General features: G+C 36.1%; 2 protein-coding genes and 1 long non-coding RNA gene across 4 annotated transcripts; all 3 read right to left on the bottom strand.

Annotated features, from left to right (window-relative positions):
• Positions 1 to 1,440: 1,440 nt before the first annotated feature.
• On the bottom strand, positions 1,441 to 11,160 carry LOC147279983 (uncharacterized). Its single transcript, XM_086252262.1, has 3 exons — positions 10,887 to 11,160; positions 2,155 to 4,488; positions 1,441 to 1,905 (listed from the first exon to the last, which is right to left on the bottom strand). The coding sequence occupies exons 1-3, from the start codon at positions 11,158 to 11,160 to the stop codon at positions 1,505 to 1,507; spliced, it is 3,009 nt and encodes a 1,002-aa protein (XP_086108388.1). The 3' UTR covers positions 1,441 to 1,504.
• Positions 5,141 to 10,054, bottom strand: LOC147279984 (uncharacterized). Of its 2 annotated transcripts, none has more exons than XM_086252265.1 (10): positions 9,922 to 10,054; positions 8,325 to 8,428; positions 7,354 to 7,645; positions 7,149 to 7,183; positions 7,005 to 7,061; positions 6,806 to 6,872; positions 6,522 to 6,661; positions 6,360 to 6,429; positions 6,162 to 6,255; positions 5,141 to 5,562 (listed from the first exon to the last, which is right to left on the bottom strand). In XM_086252265.1, the coding sequence occupies exons 4-9, from the start codon at positions 7,181 to 7,183 to the stop codon at positions 6,250 to 6,252; spliced, it is 375 nt and encodes a 124-aa protein (XP_086108391.1). In that variant the 5' UTR covers positions 7,354 to 7,645; positions 8,325 to 8,428; positions 9,922 to 10,054; the 3' UTR covers positions 5,141 to 5,562; positions 6,162 to 6,249. The 2 variants fall into 2 exon arrangements, with proteins under 2 accessions (XP_086108391.1, XP_086108390.1); XM_086252264.1 differs by having other exon boundaries at positions 7,149 to 7,455; positions 7,626 to 7,645.
• A 4,916-nt stretch (positions 11,161 to 16,076) lies between the features above and the next one.
• Positions 16,077 to 17,498, bottom strand: LOC147279982 (uncharacterized). The gene is made up of 2 exons (XR_015123621.1): positions 17,190 to 17,498; positions 16,077 to 16,523 (listed from the first exon to the last, which is right to left on the bottom strand). It is a non-coding gene; the product is annotated as an uncharacterized LOC147279982 (long non-coding RNA).
• Between the last annotated feature and the right edge of the window lie 1,641 nt (positions 17,499 to 19,139).

Genomic DNA, 19,139 nt, shown 5'->3' with positions numbered 1-19,139 from the left:
TTTTAAATGTTTTGAATTCTTATTTTTTATTTGCTAATTTTTTTATTATCTTTATACTTTTTTGCCAACGTGGCAATGTGTCAGGCCCATATAGCAGTGTGTAACGCACTTAGTCAGTGCCACATCATCACTTAACGGGCCTCCTGACGGATGACTTAACGGAGGTACTAACTTGTCACCAAATTGAAATAGAGGTATGTGGATCCTACTTTTTGAAGACAAGATACCAAGTTAAAATACGTGGTATAGTTGAGGTACTAAATTGTACTTTACCCAATAATTAATTTAAGGGCAAATTTCACTTTGCAACCCTGAGGTTTGCTCAGATTTTCAAGTTGCTCCCTTAGGTTTCAATTTTGGCAATTTGAAATCCAAGGTTTGAAATTAAAGACAATGTGGCTCCTCAGTAAATCTGACCGTTAAGTCAAACGTTAAATGCTTATGTGGCACATGTGGGACCCACAATGTCTGCAACCATCATAAGGGCAATTTCGGAACTTTTTCATGTCTGCTCTCTAACCACATCCTTTTGTAAAATTTAAAAAATAAAAAAATTCCATATTAGTAAGCATTTAACGACTGAGGGGCCACATTGTCTTTGATTTCAAACCTTGGTTCCAAATTGCCAAAATTAAAACCGGGGAGCAACTTGACAATCTGTGAAAACCTCAGGGGTGCAAAGTGAAATTTGCTTTTAATTTAAACTACACCCAACACCGTCAGTATACCTAACAGCTCTTTATACCCAATATCTGCACTCATCTTTATATCTCTACACACCTCTCCTCTTTAACAAAACCCTAAACTCCACTACACTAACATTCTCTATATCCAGGCAAACAAGCAAAATATTGATAAATGGATGCATAAGTCGCGATTTGGGAGTCTTCAAACGAGATATTATCATCATTTCTTCATGTTTTGACAAAAAAATTAGTATTTAAAAAAATTGAAATCACAACATGTTCGGTGCACCAGTGTCGAACACTTGGGATACTGTTCGACAAAGAGGCACCGAACAACATCAGTCTTGTTCGGCAGGCCACAACCGAACATGTCTTTTTTTCAAAAAAAATGACCACAACGAGAACTAATACATATCAGTTGCAATTGCAATTACAATTACTGCCACGTCAAATTCAACATACCTGGAAGTCTTTCTAGCTGTCTAATGGCCCTGTTTCTATTTATTGAATTTTTTATTTTGTTAATTAATTTTTAAAATTGAATTGCTTAGTACTGATTTTGAGCCTTGTGGGGTCTTTTCTTTTCTTGTTTGTTGGGGTGGCGTACAAACTCAAAGTCACTGTATGTGTTGCTGCATTGTCCTGTGGTTAGTCGTTTTGCATATAGCATATAGTTATGCAAAAAGAAGCCATTGTTTTATTCTCTTAAGATCCATAGCACAAGAGTGCATGAAATAGATTGAAAAAGAAAACATCAAAGAAGAACCTTTCTTCTGACTCACACAAAGTGAAATATGTATAGGAAAGAAGCACATTCCTCAGGTAGTCAAACCATGGAGAGCCAGCAATTCACCAAAGGTTATCATACGCAGTGGCTTTGACAAATGCAGCCTTTGAGCTGAGAAGTGTTGAGAAACTTGTTTCATTGTTGGACGAGATTGCGGACTAGCATTCAAGCAGGCAAACGCTGTCTTCAAAAGAGTGAGCACTTCCTCTGCTTCTTGATGTGTAGGAAGGGAAATGCGTTGGTCCAAAAACTCCACAATAGGGATTTCATGGGATGATAAGGCAGATGAAGACGAGGATGATGACGACGACGACCCTAATGCTACAGATGAGAGAAGATCTCCCGGATGCCTTCCCAAAATTATTTCCAATGTTACTATTCCGAAGCTAAACACGTCGCATTTCTCATTCACTTCCATTGTATAAGCAAGCTCTGCTTAAAGAAAAAGCTCATAACAATGGCATTGTTAGTATGTAGGTATGGCTATTCAATGAAAGTTTAAAAACATTAATCATATCTTGCATAAATTGTATCATGCTATCACTGATTAATTAGAAGTGTAACATGTTTATCCTTAATTAACCTCATCCTAACCATGAAAACGAATCATTGGTCTAAAAATAAAACCATAAAATAGTTTAAATATATAATAATATAAAAGACATAAAACCACAATATTACCTGGTGCCACATATCCGTATGTGCCCGCAACGTCAGTCCAATTAGTTGAGTCTGGGTTTAAGAACTTAGCAGTGCCGAAGTCTGAAACACAACCCTCATATTCAGAATCCACCAAAACGTTCTTGGTTGATATGTCTCGATGCACAATTGGTGGCAAGCAATCGTGGTGCATGTAGCACAAGGCATGAGCTACACCTTTAACAATATTCACTCTTTTACTCCACCCCAATTCTTTAGCTTCATCATCTTTGCTGAACATTGTGGCCAAGCTACCCCTTTCTAGATACTCATACACCAAAAATGAGTGTCTTTTATGGGAACAAAAACCATAAAGCTTCACAATGTTTCGGTGTCGTATCTCTGTGAGTGCCCTTATTTCATTCAAGAACTCCTTTTGAAAATTCTTCTCACCATTGCATAGCAGGTGGAGTTTCTTCACGGCAACTACGACTTTGGCAGATGACAAATTTGCTCTAAAGACGCTTCCATGTCCTCCTTTCCCAATGCAATATTTAGAATCAAAATCCTCGGTTGCCCTTACGATTTCCTCATACATGGTTTTTCCATCAAAGTTTAAAACTGAAAAAGAAACCTCTTCATGCGCGATGGTTTCTTCTAGATGCTGATGCTTCTTTTTCCTTTGTACTACAAAGGCAATTGTAAATATAGAAGAAAGAAGTAAAAGTGCTGCCACAAGAGTAAATGTGAGTACAAATATGAGTTTGTGGTCCTTTTCCTTTTTTGAGCCATGTTTGCAGGGTTGCAAAGCTCCAATGTTGCCACACAATTCTTTGTTCCCTTGTAACGCTTCTAGGGGAGCATCTTGAAATGCGCTGATATTGGGAATGGGACCTTCCAAGTGATTGTAGGATATGTCAACAAACAACAAGCCGTGCATCCTCCCAAAACTTGTTGGAATGAAACCAGAAAGATTATTGTGGGAAAGATTCAGCTTTTCCAAACTCTCCAAATTGCCCATTGCTGATGGTATCATACCTCCAAGCGAGTTACGACTTAAATCAAGTTTGGTCAAGTGAATTAATTCCCCCAACTGATCTGGAATTCCTTGATTAAACTGGTTGTTGCTCAAATTCAAGTAGAATAAATTGGCAAAGTCACCCAGAAGGCTAGGAATTGAATCATTGAATTTGTTTGTGGATAGGTCGAGATACTCAAGATTAGTTAGTGATCCAAAGTCTGAGGGTACATGACCAGACAGTTGATTTCTATCCAACATCAGCCTCTGCAAAGATGTCAATCTCCCAAACTCCTTTGGGATAATCCCAACTAAACGATTTGAAGAAAGATTGAGTTCTTGAAGTTGGATTGCGTTGCCAATTTCAGGTGATATACTACCACTAAGGTTGTTTCCCCCAATTCGTAAGGTTGTTAATTGTGGGCACTGTACCCAGTTGTGTGAGATTTCACCATAAAATTTATTGTCACTTATATCTATAAAATGAAGATTTGGATAGACACCAAAATTTTCAGATATATTGCCTGTCATTTGGTTCCCATCAAGCCGCAATCTAAATAAGCTCATGCAAGTTTTCATGCTTTTGGGGATTGGACCAGTCAAATGGTTGTTGCTTATTGATAAGTTTGCGAGTGATCCACCTTGACAAAGGTTTTGGGGCAAATAACCAACTAAGTGATTATTATATAACTGCAAGTGTATCAACCTCGTGAGATTTCCTATTTCCGGTGGGATAGTTCCAGAAAACATATTTGAATGGAGATAGAGATGGGTAAGATTTCTCAAATCACCTAAAGAAGTAGGAATTGAACCAGTGAATTGGTTCACGCCCAGATGTAGCTGCACCAGAGACTTCCAGTTCCCTATCTCTTTGGGAATAGTGCCAGAAAACTTATTTGAAAAAAGATTAAATTGGGTAAGATTTCTCAAATCACCTAATGAAGTAGGAATTGGACCAGTGAATTGGTTCTCGCTCAAATCTAGCGACACCAGAGACTTCAAGTTCCCTATCTCTTTAGGAATAGTTCCAGAAAACTTATTTCTCCAAAGATAGAGAAGGGTAAGATTTCTCAAATTACCAAAGGATGCTGGGATTGAACCAGAAAGATTATTTGCAACGAGACCGAGAATGGTAAGATTTGTTAGTAGACCGATTTCTGGTGGGATTCTCCCAGACAACTGATTCTGGGAGAGATCAAGATAAATGAGTTTTGAGAGGGAATTGATCTGTGGGGGGATGGAATCAAAGAGGTGATTTATGCTGAGGTCAACATATTCAAGATGAGGGAAGGACAAGAAAGAAAATTCATGTAGCGTACCTTGTAAACCAGAGTTGGTAAGGTTTATCCTGGTGACCACTACAAGAAAAACCTTCATATATATCAGTGATAAACCGATATCTATTTAGGTTTCCAACCGATATAATGCGTGCCGATATCTATTCTCCCATATTACATATCGGTTATTCACTGATGTCTATATTATATTAGATATCGTATTTGTTTGATAATCCGATATGATATACCATCATTGTTATCAGATATTAATGATTTCTGATATCTTAAAAACTACATTCCGATATGTAAGATACTTATGATATCATTAGTAATTTTGAAACCGATATACAAAATGTATTCAATATCGTCTTGGTACTTAAAATCGGATATAAAAGGTGTATAACATATCGGTTTTGTAATTAAAATCGGATATAAAAGGTGTATTCAATATCGGGTTTGTACTTAAAATCGGATATAAAAGGTGTATCACATATCAGTTTTGTACTTAAAATCGGATATAAAAGGTGTATCACATATCAATTTTGTACTTAAAATCTGATATAAAAGTATTCTTTAGATATCGGTTTTTTGTTTTTTAAATGATGTTGAAACTTCATTCCTTATCGTTGCATTTTTACATAATCTGATATGCAATAGACTTCTGATATTGATAAAAATTAATTGGTAAATATGCATCCACGCAACAATTACTAAGCTTCTAAAGTAAGCCAACTTAAATTAAATTCTTCCATTCATGTAAATGAAACCAACATCCAAACTCAGTAATGAAGTTAGCAAAATAATTAAAATTACAAATCCATATAGATTTATGGATAGCCCTCATCATGTATACCCCAAAATCACTATCCATCTCTAGCTAGCTAGATCCTAATTAAACACATGCCAACATGTACAAAAATAATGAAGGCACGACACTGCAATTCAGCTAGGCCTAAATTCTGCCTATACAAAAGATTTGAATGTGAACTAGCTAGTATATATCTTCATATCTACAACAAAATGCTCAAAAAGGTACCAAAAACATGCATGTGACTACTAAATAAAATTCATGAAAACATAATCTCCCCATTCAACCCGGACTTCATCTATTTGTTCCTGTGTGTAATTGCTCCTCTTGCTCTTCAGGTTACTCCACTGAAAACAAGAAAGAAAAGTGCATTAATTAATAAATCTATATGAGCAAGGATCCCAAAGTATTGAAAAGTGCGTTCAGCAAAGATCCCAAAGGGCATTAATAAAATATAGGCCAAAAGCATTAATAAGATTGCAGCAAGTATTGAATTTATATGGCTGCACATATATATGATTCAGCATTAATAAGATTGCAGCTAGTATTGAATTTAGATGGCTGCACATATATATGATTCAGATGGCCTACATTTCGCAAACCATCAGCCTAGAGTTCAGCAATCTAAATTCAGCAATCTAGCCTAGAGTAGTCACAGTATCAGCCTAGAGTTCAGCAATAATGGAAATAGAAGAGAAATGCAGACCATCAACCCAAACACACTCTTTAATGCACACAGCACCAACCCAAACACACATACACAGAAAAAATTAAAAGCAAAGCCAGAAAACAAAGTCTTAAAAACCAGCAACAAACTAGTATCCTAGCTAGGCCATCCCTTCCTCCTGTAATTCCCTTTCCCTTTTACAAGTTTCCCAAGTTAGAACTGTACAAAGGATAGCAAAATATACCAGTCAACTGCCCCAATAAGAGTAAGTATTCTAACCTGCGACTCATATACAAGGGTTGTGTCCTCAACTATTTCCTTCATGTACCTCATGACATAATATCCACATTCAACACCACCCGGTTGTTTAGGACTACAGACAAGCAAAGGAAATTACATAGAGTTATACTTAATTAAATTAGTCCAATGTGTAAGACATAAGAAACTTAAAGACTTAAGTAATACATAGACACTTACATAGAGATGCTTCCAAGTTGGTGATTTCGGACCTTTCCTTCCCGTAACCCCATTAAATTGTCTAATAGTACTAGTTTAGACAAAATATCAATTTAAGTTATATATCACAATTTAATATACAATTTATATTATGTAAGATGGTACATATTAATAGACACTTACGTGTTCACGACATCCATCCAGCCTGGATTACTGGTTTGTCTTGGAAGAGGGTCCATGATGTGGACCACGTCCTTTTCTTCATTAATGAATGTCAAAATCCAATGGTTACTGTCAAATTGAACGATACTTCCAGTGTCTAGCTAGACATCAGAAACATTCTAAGCAATTATATATAACTCATAAAAAAAAAAAGTCCTGCAATTAAAAAATTAAGTGACAAGCCGGGTAATATAATTGAGCATTAACAAGTGGTGATAATGACATGATTATTGTGATCTATGTACCTGAATCATATGCCACACACAGCGCCAGGCAGTTCGAGAGAACACTGGAGCCATGATCTCAACAAACCTAAATTAACAAAAGTGACAACCAAGAAATATTTATTAAACCCAAATATCAGACATCGCAAAAGCATATGTCAAAGCATACACAAAAAACACCACCACTTAAACGCCCTTTATAATTTCTTAATGTTCTTACGCAGCACATGGAGGCAAATGCGGGTCAGTGCACCATCCTGGTTTCTCCTTTGTTACTCTGGATAATTTCAGGGATGAGGTTATTTCATAATTCATCAACTAAACCTGAAATAGACAAATTTCAGTAAAGGTCCAGTGATTTTACTTGTGAACTTCACGATCACCTCTTCTCTTTGTCATCTGCCATGTTAAACCTTTGTTAGGTTCCAAACCAGGCTGTGAAATCTCCAAACCATGCTTCCTCACGAGTTTTATGTATCCGAAATCAGATTGAAAAGGGAGGCGTAGCAAAGTTTATTATTAAACTAACAAATTCAACATAAAAGAATTACTTTGTAACCAAAACTCACTCTTCTGCATTAAAATGCTCAACTCCCAGGTCTTCATCCCAGATAAATATGTAGTCGTATGAAGCCACAATGTCAGGATGCAAAAATCGCTTGGCATACCACCTTTGAGAAGCATTTAGAAGTCATAAACCAGAGAAATTATCCATTACGTACATGCATTTTTAATTACAAACAGGAGTTAGAGAGAGAGAGAGAGAGAGAGAGAGAGCTTTTTCACTGCTGCATCAATATTCTTTTTCTGATTGTAACCCACAGTGAATGTTACAAGGTACCTAGGTTTGATGGTTAAATCCTGCAATTGCAAACTCAATCAAAAGCCTTGTACTTTAAATGACAAAGAACCAAGTTATATATTGACACCGGAAGTATCTTTGTGCCTCTAAAAACAAAAAGACTATCATAGACATTAAAGAGTTACCAGCAGAGTCAGATTTAAGAGCAACTTTGTAGCCTCACTCAGACTAAAGAGAATTTTTCTTAGAAGAAAAAATCAAATTGTTTTCATATTATTCCACTGTTTTCCTTTTATTCTTTAAAAGCAAAAATTGGTATATAATGGTAGATATAACAGACTTCTATTTTCATTAGGCGATAAAATAAATAGATAAAACTTTTTAGGTTAATTTCTTTGTATATGACTTCCCACTGTATGATAACCCCATCTATAAAACAAATGTCCAACACAGAAGATTCCAGCTTTTTTGCAACAGCCATATTCCATCATTTCATTAACGTCACCAAGTACATGTCAAATATCTTTCTTTTTCTATGTCCCATATGCATTACCGAGTAATTCAGATCAAGAAAACAGAAAACTCTGCAACAAAAAATTGTTCTCTGAACGCCATATACTAATTGAATCCATCAACAACAGTTACTCTGCATTATCTTCAGTAATCATTGGACCATTCTAGGCATTTTGGAAAGTCCAAATTGTAACTATTTTGCTTGTATAACAGTAGAATACACACCTCGCTAGGCTTGCCCCATAATCTGCGCAAGTAGAAGTCGACTCAGCTGCAACAATTCCTGGCGGTAGTCTTTCTGCACCTCTAGGATTTGATGGCACCCATATCTGCAGTAAATGCAGGGGGAAGCAGGAAATGTAGGGTTAAAGTAGGATAAGCAATGCCTATATATAATGAGCATTTGTAATATCAGAAAAGAAAACTGTCAACTGTATTAATGATAGTCATATTTAGCAGTTATTAGGCATGTTCTCATAGTAAAAGAATATACAAATAAAGCAGATTAGTCCCTGATTTAGATACATCATTGCACATCATTAGAAGTAATTCAAACATTAGAAGTAATGAGCAAAAAACAAGAACAATATTAGGGAAATGAAACCCCTTCCTTCGCAATTTGGCCCTTCTGCAAATTGCTTCAATGAGAGAGTCAAGCTAGACATCATGGACTTATCTGCATCTAGCTAGACATCAGAAACATTCTAAGCAGTTTTAATCCTATTTGCCAAGGAGTACTTATTGATTGTTGTATTTAAATAAGAGCCTTTCTATATGCTCAATTGACTTATGAGTTATCAAAACAAGTTAATTGAGCATAAAACCAACTTTTAAACGTTATGTTTCTTTTGTCTATTTTCTTTTATGTTTTAAAATTTTTGATGGCTGGGAAGACCTGACATGTTGTTCTAGACCACATGGCTGATATATTGATGCTGTTCATTATGTTTCAAAGATGAAGTATTAGATGCCATGTACAGAAGAAACTAGGTAAGAGTATTTATTTCCTACACACAACAATCAAAAAGATGCCTAAGATAAACTATATATATAGAAAAATTGTTGACCAAAAAAGCTTCACTGACATGAAGAACACCACCCAGTACAGTATGCAAAATATGCAAATTGGGAAACTCATAGACTACAACTTCTAGGGACTTTTCAGAGGTCTGAATTTGATGCCTGATAAAATATTTGAGCCCTGCAAATGATTCCTAATTAATCTCGCAATACTGGAAAGGATCAGTCAAAAGAAGGCAAAAAGAAAGGGAATCAAATATTAAAAAATGTCAAAGCTGGTTGCTTAAAGCATTGATGTGATTTGAAGAATTTAATCTTGCTTTGTTCCCACTTATTCTGGAACCTGTCTATTTAGCTCACCAACAGATGTCTACCTCAGGTGTGTGTGTTATTCAGCATAAGCAAATCATTGGCTAAAAGGCAGAATTGAGAGGTCTAACTTTGCCTCCTAGAGTGCTGTCCTGGGCTGTTATTAAGCCCAAGAAATTTTGTTTTCCAGGAAAGTGATAGGAGAGGTTCTAGTCTTGACTCCTAGAGTGTTATTAAGGTAGAAAACTAAACACTTGAACCCACTGGTGATTTATACAGAAGCCAAGATAAAAATCAGAACATCTCTCTCAAATAAAAGCAGTTCATCAATTCACTTCAGTCGGACAAATAACAAACAAATCGTTAAAAGCTTTCAGAAATAGACACAGACATCAAACATGCAAAGAGAGCTGAATTAAAGAAAGAGAATGTAACATGTTTTATTAAACAAATAAACAAAATTAAGGTATGACATTGACAGAGAGATACAAACCTGAAGAAATACTGTTGTGCTGCCATCAATGACTCTACAACAGCTCTGCGTTGACTTTCCTGGTTAATAGCAGCCCACAAAAACTCATGAGGCAGAGAAATAGATTCACAAAAATAACAGGCTTAGCAGCAAAACATGCACACAAAAAAACCACTTCAAATGCAATTAATCTGAAAACCCACCCCTACCGAAACCCACCCCCCCCCCCAACCCTCCCAGCTCACCGATCACTGAAAAACCCACCCCCCCGAAACCCATCTTAATTCCCACCGAAAACCCACCCCCCCCCCCAAAACCCACCCTCCCTCGAAAACCCACCCCCACCGAAACCCACCCTCCCTCGAAAACCCACCCCCACCGAAACCCACTACCCCCCCCCCCCCCCCGAAACCCACCCTCCCCCGAAAACCCACCCCTACCGAAACCCACCTCTCCCCCCCACCCTCCCAGCTCACAGATCACCAGAATCTGTTCATCGTCGATTTCAACAAGCGAAGCGCAGAGAAAGAGAGAGGATGGGGAGATGAAGATTTGGGGGCCGACTGAGAATGAGAACGAGAGAGAAGGATCGAGTGAGAGAGACGGACCAAGTGAGTGTGAGCGAGGGTGAGAGAGAAGGAGATGTCTCCAGAGCGCGATGGGAATGTGTGTGTTTTGTGAGGTGTGTGTTTTGTGAGGGATATCGTGACTGGGCCGGGGTTGGGAACTTAAGTTGGGGAAAAAATTCTCCGTGTTTTTTTTAGGTGAAGTATAGATATCAGATGGTGTGGCTTACATATCGATTTTAAAAAAATCATAATCTAAATTGCAAAATTTAGATATCGGAAACAAAAATTGGTGATATGTGAGTGAGTTTAGATATCACTTACAAAATTAACTGATATCTAAAATTCTATAATATCGGTTAATGTAAAAACTGATATTAAAGAAGTGATGTCTATTACAGTTTTTCTTGTAGTGGACACTTCCAGCAGCGTCGCATGAAATCCCAGCCCAAATGCATGGGCTTGCATTTGGTTTATGATTGCTTGAAGAATTGGTGGCATTGTTACTGGGATTGTAAGTCCATGAGGTGAGATGATTGAACTGGGTTTGATTTTGAAAGCTGGCTTTCCATTTGAGAAGAGCCTCTGCTTCAGTAGGAGCAGCAGAAGCAAAAGCAAAGTTTGGTGATGAAATCAGCTCAACATACAAGATAAGGCAAAAAGCAACAGAGCATGATACTTTTGAAGATGTCATGGTTTTGGTGTATACAATGTTTATACTACTTCTGGGACTTATTTATAGTGCCAATTGTCTTGCGTTAGCTATAATTATTCTACTTAATTGAAAGTCATTCCAGTATCTTTTTTCAATTTCTTTCTTGATTGGGATGGTTTAGGGAAGACTTTGGAGTTTTTTATACGTACACTCTAGTTAAAGTCTTTGTCTCAATCTCTAATGTTGAAATTGGAAATTTTGCTTGGTCTCCTTCAACTTGATAATGAAATGAAAATGATAGATTCATAGAAGCAGCTCATCCACTTGAATACGAAACACTAAAGATCGAGCAGACAATATGAACTTAGTTAAATTAAGCATCCTCAATCTTATTTTTCTATTAAATGTTTTTGTGGCCTTAGGTTAATTGATTCAAGAATTGACAACCAAAAGGAATCTCCAATTAATCTCATGTTGCAGATGCATGACTACAAATTCATTTCCAAGTGGGGGTTGAGGGGAACCTTCTTATAGACTTTTCGTTGCATTGGTTGTGGGGATTGTGAATGTCCACTGTTACTAATTAATCAACAAACTAGTCACATCCTAAGCATCCATGAAAATCTTAAAGTTGAAGTTCAACCTTCAATGAGGCAAAAATCTCACTTTATACCAAAAAAGAAAAAGATGGAAAAAAAAATCAGATGGAATTAACAATAAAAAAGTAAAATATATTTTCTCCCATACTGATTACATATTGGGTATCTCCTGTATATAGGAAAGGGAAATTAGTAAATAAGCATGCATGTAATAGGAAACATAGCAATCAACCAATTGATTCCAGCCCATAATAGGAAATATAGTAAATTCACTTATGTTCCTCAATAAAGTTAGGTTCAAATTGTTTTCTGTCTTGGGCCTTTGGCCCCAAGTCACCAAAAAAAAAAAAAAAAAAAGTTTAGATGCAATGAAACTGATAGCTGTAGTTATAGTGTTATTTGATGAAATTGATACAAGCCTGTTAGTATACTAATACAAAGCCTAATTTCGTGATGTTCCGTTATTTATCTTTTCTTAATTGTTTTTAGGTTTTTAAACTGTTTTCATGGATCATATTCAGATCTGTGTGATTCTTGATGTTTGCTTTTTATAATTTTGTGATGGAAAAGGAGTATGGGTTTATCACTGTCAACCAAATATAGTTTATAGGTATTGAAGATTTATTTTATCTTTGTTTGAGGTAAAATATCTCATCTATGTTAGGTCAAGCACTCATGTATTTGTACCTATTAATTAGGTTTTTTATGTTTATCTATTTCTATGCACCTTGTGATCCATTAGATGGTATAAATACGAAATTTACCTATATGTGAGGTTGTATAAATACTAAATTTACCTATACATGAGGTTTTCTCCTTATACTGTAGGTAGGTTATCTATACGTCAGGCCGGTTTGGTTGTGTCTCCTTGTATAGTAGGTATAGAAGAAGAAGATAGTATAAACACTCTTCTTCTTCCAATAATATTCTTATATTAGTATATATGTTATATATCATTTATATTTATAAACCTTAGAGTAGGTTAGAGATATATTTTGCTTCATTTTTCATGATAGTTGAGTATATATATGTTGATTTTCATAATTTCTAATAATTTTTTGAATTTGATACTGGTGTCATAATTAATTAAAATTTTCGGCGATAAAACATTCAAAATTCAATATTACGAATAATAAATGCCTCAAATTATTAATAGTGGGTAATTTTAAACCCCCTAACCAACCCAAAAAATTTCCTAAACCCCCACCCATCTAAAAACTCTCTCAAAACCCCCTAAAACTTATAATACATTTTTTACCCTTTTGAAGCACTCTGATGCGCGTGCTGACGCACTCTGACGCGCATTGACGTGAATCAGTGAAACTGAATTTCAAAAATTCAGTTACACTAAAAAAAAATAATTTTACATTATTATTAACTAGAATAAAAAAAATAATTACACCATTATTTTCTACGGAAAAAACAAATTACACCTTTATTTGAAAAAAAATAACAATTATATCAATTCAGTGTTTCACTAGAGACTAAATTCAGTTTCAGTCTGAATTCAATTTCAGTGAATTCAGTTTCAGTGCATTCATTAAATTCAAATTCAATTACACCTTTACTTGAAAAAAAAAAAAAAACAATTACATCAATTCAATTTCACTAAAGACTAAATTTAGTTTCAGTCTGAATTCAGTTTCACTAAAAACTAAATCACTAATAATAAATTCTTAAAATAGAATTCAGTAACCCTAAAACCATAAAACTAAACTGAATTCATTGAAATTAAATTAAATGTCAGTGAATTCAAATTCAGTTTGACTTAATGCACTGAAACTGAATTTAGTGAAACTAAATTCAGTGAAACTCAAACCCTAAGCTATGTCATCGGCGTCCACATCTCCGATCTCAAATTCAAACCAAAGACTACACCGTTGTTGTCCAGATTTCAAATATTCGACCACCTCACATGCGCCGAGTACACGACTCATAAATGAATCACCTTTTTCACTTCTCCCAACCACGCAATGAACTCTAGTCCATTGGTCCTATACAATCGTAATCACCAAAAGCGTGAGGCTGCCTAGATTTGTTTCCACCTGCAAATTTGATTCATAATATGTATTTCATGACCACAATTTCATTCAGAATTCATCTAAAACTCACAGTTGAAACTGTTTCACGAACTGAGACTGTTTCACGAAATGAAACTGTTTCATGAATTGAAACTGTTTCACGAACTGAAACTGTTTCACAAACTGAAACTGTTTCACGAACGAAAATTGTTTAATCTCAATAAAATTCCCTAAAACAAACCAAAAGATCCAAACTTTTAACGATTTTCTTCCTTTTTATATATTTCTCAGCAACCAAATAGCACTCCCAATAGTTCAAAAAAAAAAAAGTAAAAAAAAAAAAAAGCAAAGCGCAAGCTCTCATTTTTCCTACAAAACCAAACACAGTGAAACTGAATTTCTGATATTGAAGATTGAAGCACCCTCATTCAGTTATTCATTGTTAAAAGCAAACATTTAGATACAATTAGTACTGCAACAAAGGCGGTGTTTGCTTGGTTTGGATAGGAACACTTTGCAACATAAAGGAGAGAACAAAAAACAAAATTTGTAAAGCATGAATCGAAGCCAAAAAAATGAACAAAATCAGGTCTTAATCGCCACCACTTGCGGCGGAGCCGCCGCATTGGCCGTAAGGTTCAATTTGGGGTTTCTTGATTCATCAACAATTGGACCAATCCAAACACATAGAATTGAAGAGCACAACGAGAAGAAGAAGATGGGTACCTGACTCGACGGAAATGGTTGCCGAAACACAGAGATCGCCGACAAGGATGTTGCCGGCTTCTCTTCTTTGAAACGGCGAGCCTGGGGGTTGTCCAAATCTTTTGATGGCACCAGTGGACTTGGGACGACGAGAGGAAGCCATCCATGGCGGTCTGACACCTCGTCGTCGTCGGAATCGACGGATCTCCGTCGAGGGAGCTCGGGTCTGCCTAGACCCGATCTGGCATGGATGCTAGCTTTCATGGCGAGTGGAATACAGGGGGAGGAAGTGGGAGGAGAGACGAGAAGATCAGGATGAGTATCGCTGGCAACAGTCGCTGGACGACGGAGCACGCGCCGACGACAGCAACGCGAGAGAGAGAGAGAACGTACAGAAGAGAGAGAGTCTGATTTGTGAGTGAGGCTAATATGATTTGTGTTATAATCAATGGGAGAGATTAAAACAGGGTAAAACTAGAATATTAAAAGAATAGGGGTCAAACTATTAGTTGACTAAGAGGTTTTTGGAGAGATTAAATGTCCAATAGGGGGTTGGAAAATAGTTTTATTAAGGTTGCATGGTGGTTTATAAATAATCAAGCTCAAAGTAGGGGGTTTTAAATAGTTTACTAAATTATTAATCTTCAATTTATTTTTATTATTTACCTTAAGGGCAAAATAGGTATGCAAAATAAAAAATGGGCCTAAATCAAAAGAAAAAAAAAAGCACGGGTTTAAATCTAAAGTCAACTACACTATTGGGTTGAAATCCAAGAACCTCCTATAATTATTCTACGTGTTTTATGTCTATAATAAATTCATAAGTCTTCAAGCTACATAGACATTTGCACATGCATGACTATAAATGCATTCGCAAGTGGGGCTTGAGGGGAACATCGTCATAGACTTTTTTGGTAAGAACATTGTCATAGACTTTCCCTCCCATGGGTTGTGGGGCTTGTGGATGTTCACTGTTAACTAATTTTTCAACAATTCACATTCTAAGCATTCATGACAATCTGTTCAAGAATTTGTTGGAAAAACTTGTTGGAGTTCTTGTGAGTTGTGGCTGCTGAAAGAATGATAGAAACTTGTTTCAAGGCACGTTGAACAACGCTTTCTTTCAGACAATATTTGCGATTTTTGCCCCCACTTCTTGTGTGTAGAGGAATTTGCAAACCCCCTAACCAACCTAAAAATTTTCCAAAACCCCCATCCATCTAAAAACTCTCTCAAAACCTCCTAAAACTTATAATACCTTTTTTACCCTTCTGACGCACTCTGATGTGCACGCTGACGCACTCTGACGCGTGCGCTCATGCTCTCTGACACGCGCTGACGTGAATCAGTGAAACTGAATTTCTAAAATTCAGTTACACTAAAAAAATATAATTTTACATTATTATTAACTAGAATAAAAAAATAATTACACCATTATTTTCTACGGGAAAAAAAAATAATTACACCTTTATTTGAAAAAAAATAACAATTATATCAATTTAGTGTTTCACTAGAGACTAAATTCAGTTTCAGTCTGTATTCAATTTCAGTGAATTCAGTTTCAGTGCATTCATTAAATTCAAATTCAATTACACCTTTACTTGAAAAAAAAAAAAAAAACAATTACATCAATTCAATTTCACTAAAGACTAAATTTAGTTTCAGTCTGAATTCAGTTTCACTAAAAACTAAATCACTGATAATAAATTCTTAAAACAGAATTCAGTAACCTAAAACCATAAAACTAAACTGAATTCATTGAAATTAAATTAAATTTCAGTGAATTCAAATTCAGTTTGACTTAATGCACTGAAACTGAATTTAGTGAAACTAAATTCAGTGAAACTCAAACCCTAAGCTATGTCATCGGGTCCACATCTCCGATCTCAAACTCAAACCATAGACTACACCGTTGTTGTCCAGATTTCGAATATTCGACCACCTCACATGCGCCGAGTACACGACTCATAAATGAATCACCTTTTTCACTTCTCCTAACCAAGCAATGAACTCTGGTCCTTTGGTCCTATACAACAGTAATCACCAAAAGAGTGAGGCTGCCTAGATCTGTTTCCACCTGCAAATTTGATTCATATATATATTTCAGGACCACAATTTCATTCAGAATTCATCTAAAACTCAAAGTTGAAACTATTTCAAGAACTGAGACTGTTTCACGAACTGAAACTGTTTCACGAATTGTAACTGTTTCACGAACTGAAATTGTTTAATCTCAATAAAATTCCCTAAAACAAACCAAAAGATCCAAACTTTTAACGATTTTCTTCCTTTTTATATCTTTCTCAGCAACCAAATAGAACTCCTAATAGTTCAAAAAAAAATAAGTAAAAAAAAAAAAAAAGCAAAGCGCAAGCTCTCATTTTTCCAACAAAACCAAACACAGTGAAACTGAATTTCTGATATTGAAGATTGAAGCACCCTCATTCAGATATTCATTGTTAAAAGCAAACATTTAGATACAATTAGTACTGCAACAAAGGCGGTGTTTGCCTGGTTTGGACAGGAACACTTTGCAACATAAAGGAGAGAACAAAAAACAAAATTAGTAAAGCATGAATCGAAGCCAAAAAAATGAACAAAATCAGGTCTTAATCGCCACCACTTGCGGCGGAGCCGCCGCAGTGGCCGTAAGGTTCAATTTGGGGTTTCTTGATTCATCAACAATTGGACCAATCCAAACGCATAGAATTGAAGAGCACAACGAGAAGAAGAAGATGGGTACCTGACTCGACGGAAATGGTTGCCGGAACACAGAGATTGCCAACAAGGATGTTGCTGGCTTCTGTTCTTTGAAACGGAGAGCCTGGGGGTTGTCCAAATCTTCTGATGGCACCAGTGGACTCTGGACGACGAGAGGAAGCCATCCATGGCGGTCCGGCACCTCGTCGTCGTTGGAATCGGCGGATCTCCGTCGAGGGAGCTCGGGTCTGCCTAGACCCGATCTGGCGTGGACGCTAGCTTTCATGGCGAGTGGAATACAGGGGGAGGAAGAGGGAGGAGAGACGAGAAGATCGGGACGAGTATTGCTGGCAACAGTAGCTGGACGACGAAGCACGCGCCTTCGACAGCCACGCGGAGAGAGAGAGAGAGAGAACGTACAGAAGAGAGAGAGTCTGATTTGTGAGTGAGGCTAATATGATTTGTGTTATAATCAATGGGAGAGATTAAAAAAGGGTAAAACTGGAATATTAAAAGAATAGGGGTCAAGCTATTAGTTGACTAGGGGGTTTTGGGAGAGATTAAATGTCCAATAGGGGGTTGGAAAATAGTTTTATTAAGGGTGCATGAAGGTTTATAAATAATCAAGCTCAAAGTAGGGGGTTTTAAATAGTTTACTAAATTATTAATCTTCAATTTATTTTTATTATTTACCTTAAGGGCAAAATAGGTATGCAAAATAAAAAATGGGCCTAAATCAAAAGAAAAAAAAAAGCATGGGTTTAAATCTAACGTCAACTACACTATTGGGTTGAAATCCAAGAACCTCCTATAATTATTCTACGTGTTTTATGTCTATAATAAATTCATAAGTCTTCAAGCTACATAGACATTTGCACATGCATGACTATAAATGCATTCGCAAGTGGGGCTTGAGGGGAACATCGTCATAGACTTTTTTGGTAAGAACATTGTCATAGACTTTCCTTCCCATGGGTTGTGGGGCTTGTGGATGTTCACTGTTAACTAATTTTTCAACAATTCACATTCTAAGCATTCATGACAATCTGTTCAAGAATTTGTTGGAAAAAATTGTTGGAGTTCTTGTGAGTTGTGGCTGCCGAAAGAATGATAGAAACTTGCTTCAAGGCACGTTGATCGAACAACGCTTTCTTTCAGACAATATTTGCGATTTTTGCCCCCACTTCTTGTGTGCAGGGGAATTTGCAAATATGCCCTGTGGATACAATGAAGCTTAGTAAAACTATTGTTTGTTAATGTCCTGCACAACCAAAAACAAACCAAACACACAAATGAATATAACAAGAATACTCAAGTTTCACAAAGATCTAAAACTGTAGAAAGTAGTTCTTTGTATTTGATTTTGGTGAAAAGATGAAGAATGAGATAATAGTTGTTTTTTCAATAAAAAATTCTACAGAGAACTTCTCTTTTTATAATGAATCCAACGTACCCTTTCTGAAATGGTATAGCAACCATTCATTTGAAATATTTATTCAAGAGGTATGATACCATTTGAATATATCATACCTTTTCATGAAAGGTTATGACTCTATGAATATAAAACCTCTAAAGAAAGTTTAGTAACCTTTCCCAAAAGACACACTGATTCAATTCAAATTACAAATATTTTAAAATTATCTAACAATCCTCCACCATTTTCAAAATATAAAACGACTCAAACTTTAAAAACATTTAAAAACTTACTTGAGCAATTTCTTGAAAGCGTTGTGCATAAATTAAACTGTCTTTTGGACTTGAACTTTAACTTAGTGAAAACATATCAAAGTTAATCAAGATAGAGAAGTAGCATTGCTTTGAACTTTCGATCTTATATGACTAACCAAACATATTTCACACACAAAACTTTGCAACCCCTTTTGTGTGTTTATAAACTGACACGTGGATTGGCCTTGTGTCTATACCCACTTTCATGCGTGCTCTAGTGACAAGTCCTTGTCTCATAGGAAGCGGCACCACCTCCTACACGCAT

Source organism: Dryas octopetala, chromosome 7 (assembly GCF_963921425.1).
Source record: "Dryas octopetala chromosome 7, drDryOcto1.1, whole genome shotgun sequence".
Lineage (NCBI taxonomy): Eukaryota > Viridiplantae > Streptophyta > Magnoliopsida > Rosales > Rosaceae > Dryas > Dryas octopetala.
Note: the sequence above shows the minus strand (reverse complement) of the source record. Positions and strands in the feature narration are given on the sequence as shown.

What these genes read in the sequence shown, in the direction of transcription:
- LOC147279984 (XM_086252265.1), bottom strand. Translation starts at nt 7,183, where the DNA reads ATGACAAAGAGAAGAGGTGATCGTGAAGTTCACAA. An exon ending in GTGTGTGGCATATGATTCAG is followed by an intron (nt 6,662 to 6,805) that starts GTACATAGATCA and finishes TCTGATGTCTAG; the next exon opens with CTAGACACTGGAAGTATCGT. An exon ending in TGGATGGATGTCGTGAACAC is followed by an intron (nt 6,430 to 6,521) that starts GTAAGTGTCTAT and finishes TGTCTAAACTAG; the next exon opens with TACTATTAGACAATTTAATG.
- LOC147279983 (XM_086252262.1), bottom strand. Translation starts at nt 11,160, where the DNA reads ATGACATCTTCAAAAGTATCATGCTCTGTTGCTTTTTGCCTTATCTTG. An exon ending in TTCATGCGACGCTGCTGGAA is followed by an intron (nt 4,489 to 10,886) that starts GTGTCCACTACA and finishes TTTTTCTTGTAG; the next exon opens with TGGTCACCAGGATAAACCTT. An exon ending in ATACGGATATGTGGCACCAG is followed by an intron (nt 1,906 to 2,154) that starts GTAATATTGTGG and finishes TTCTTTAAGCAG; the next exon opens with AGCTTGCTTATACAATGGAA.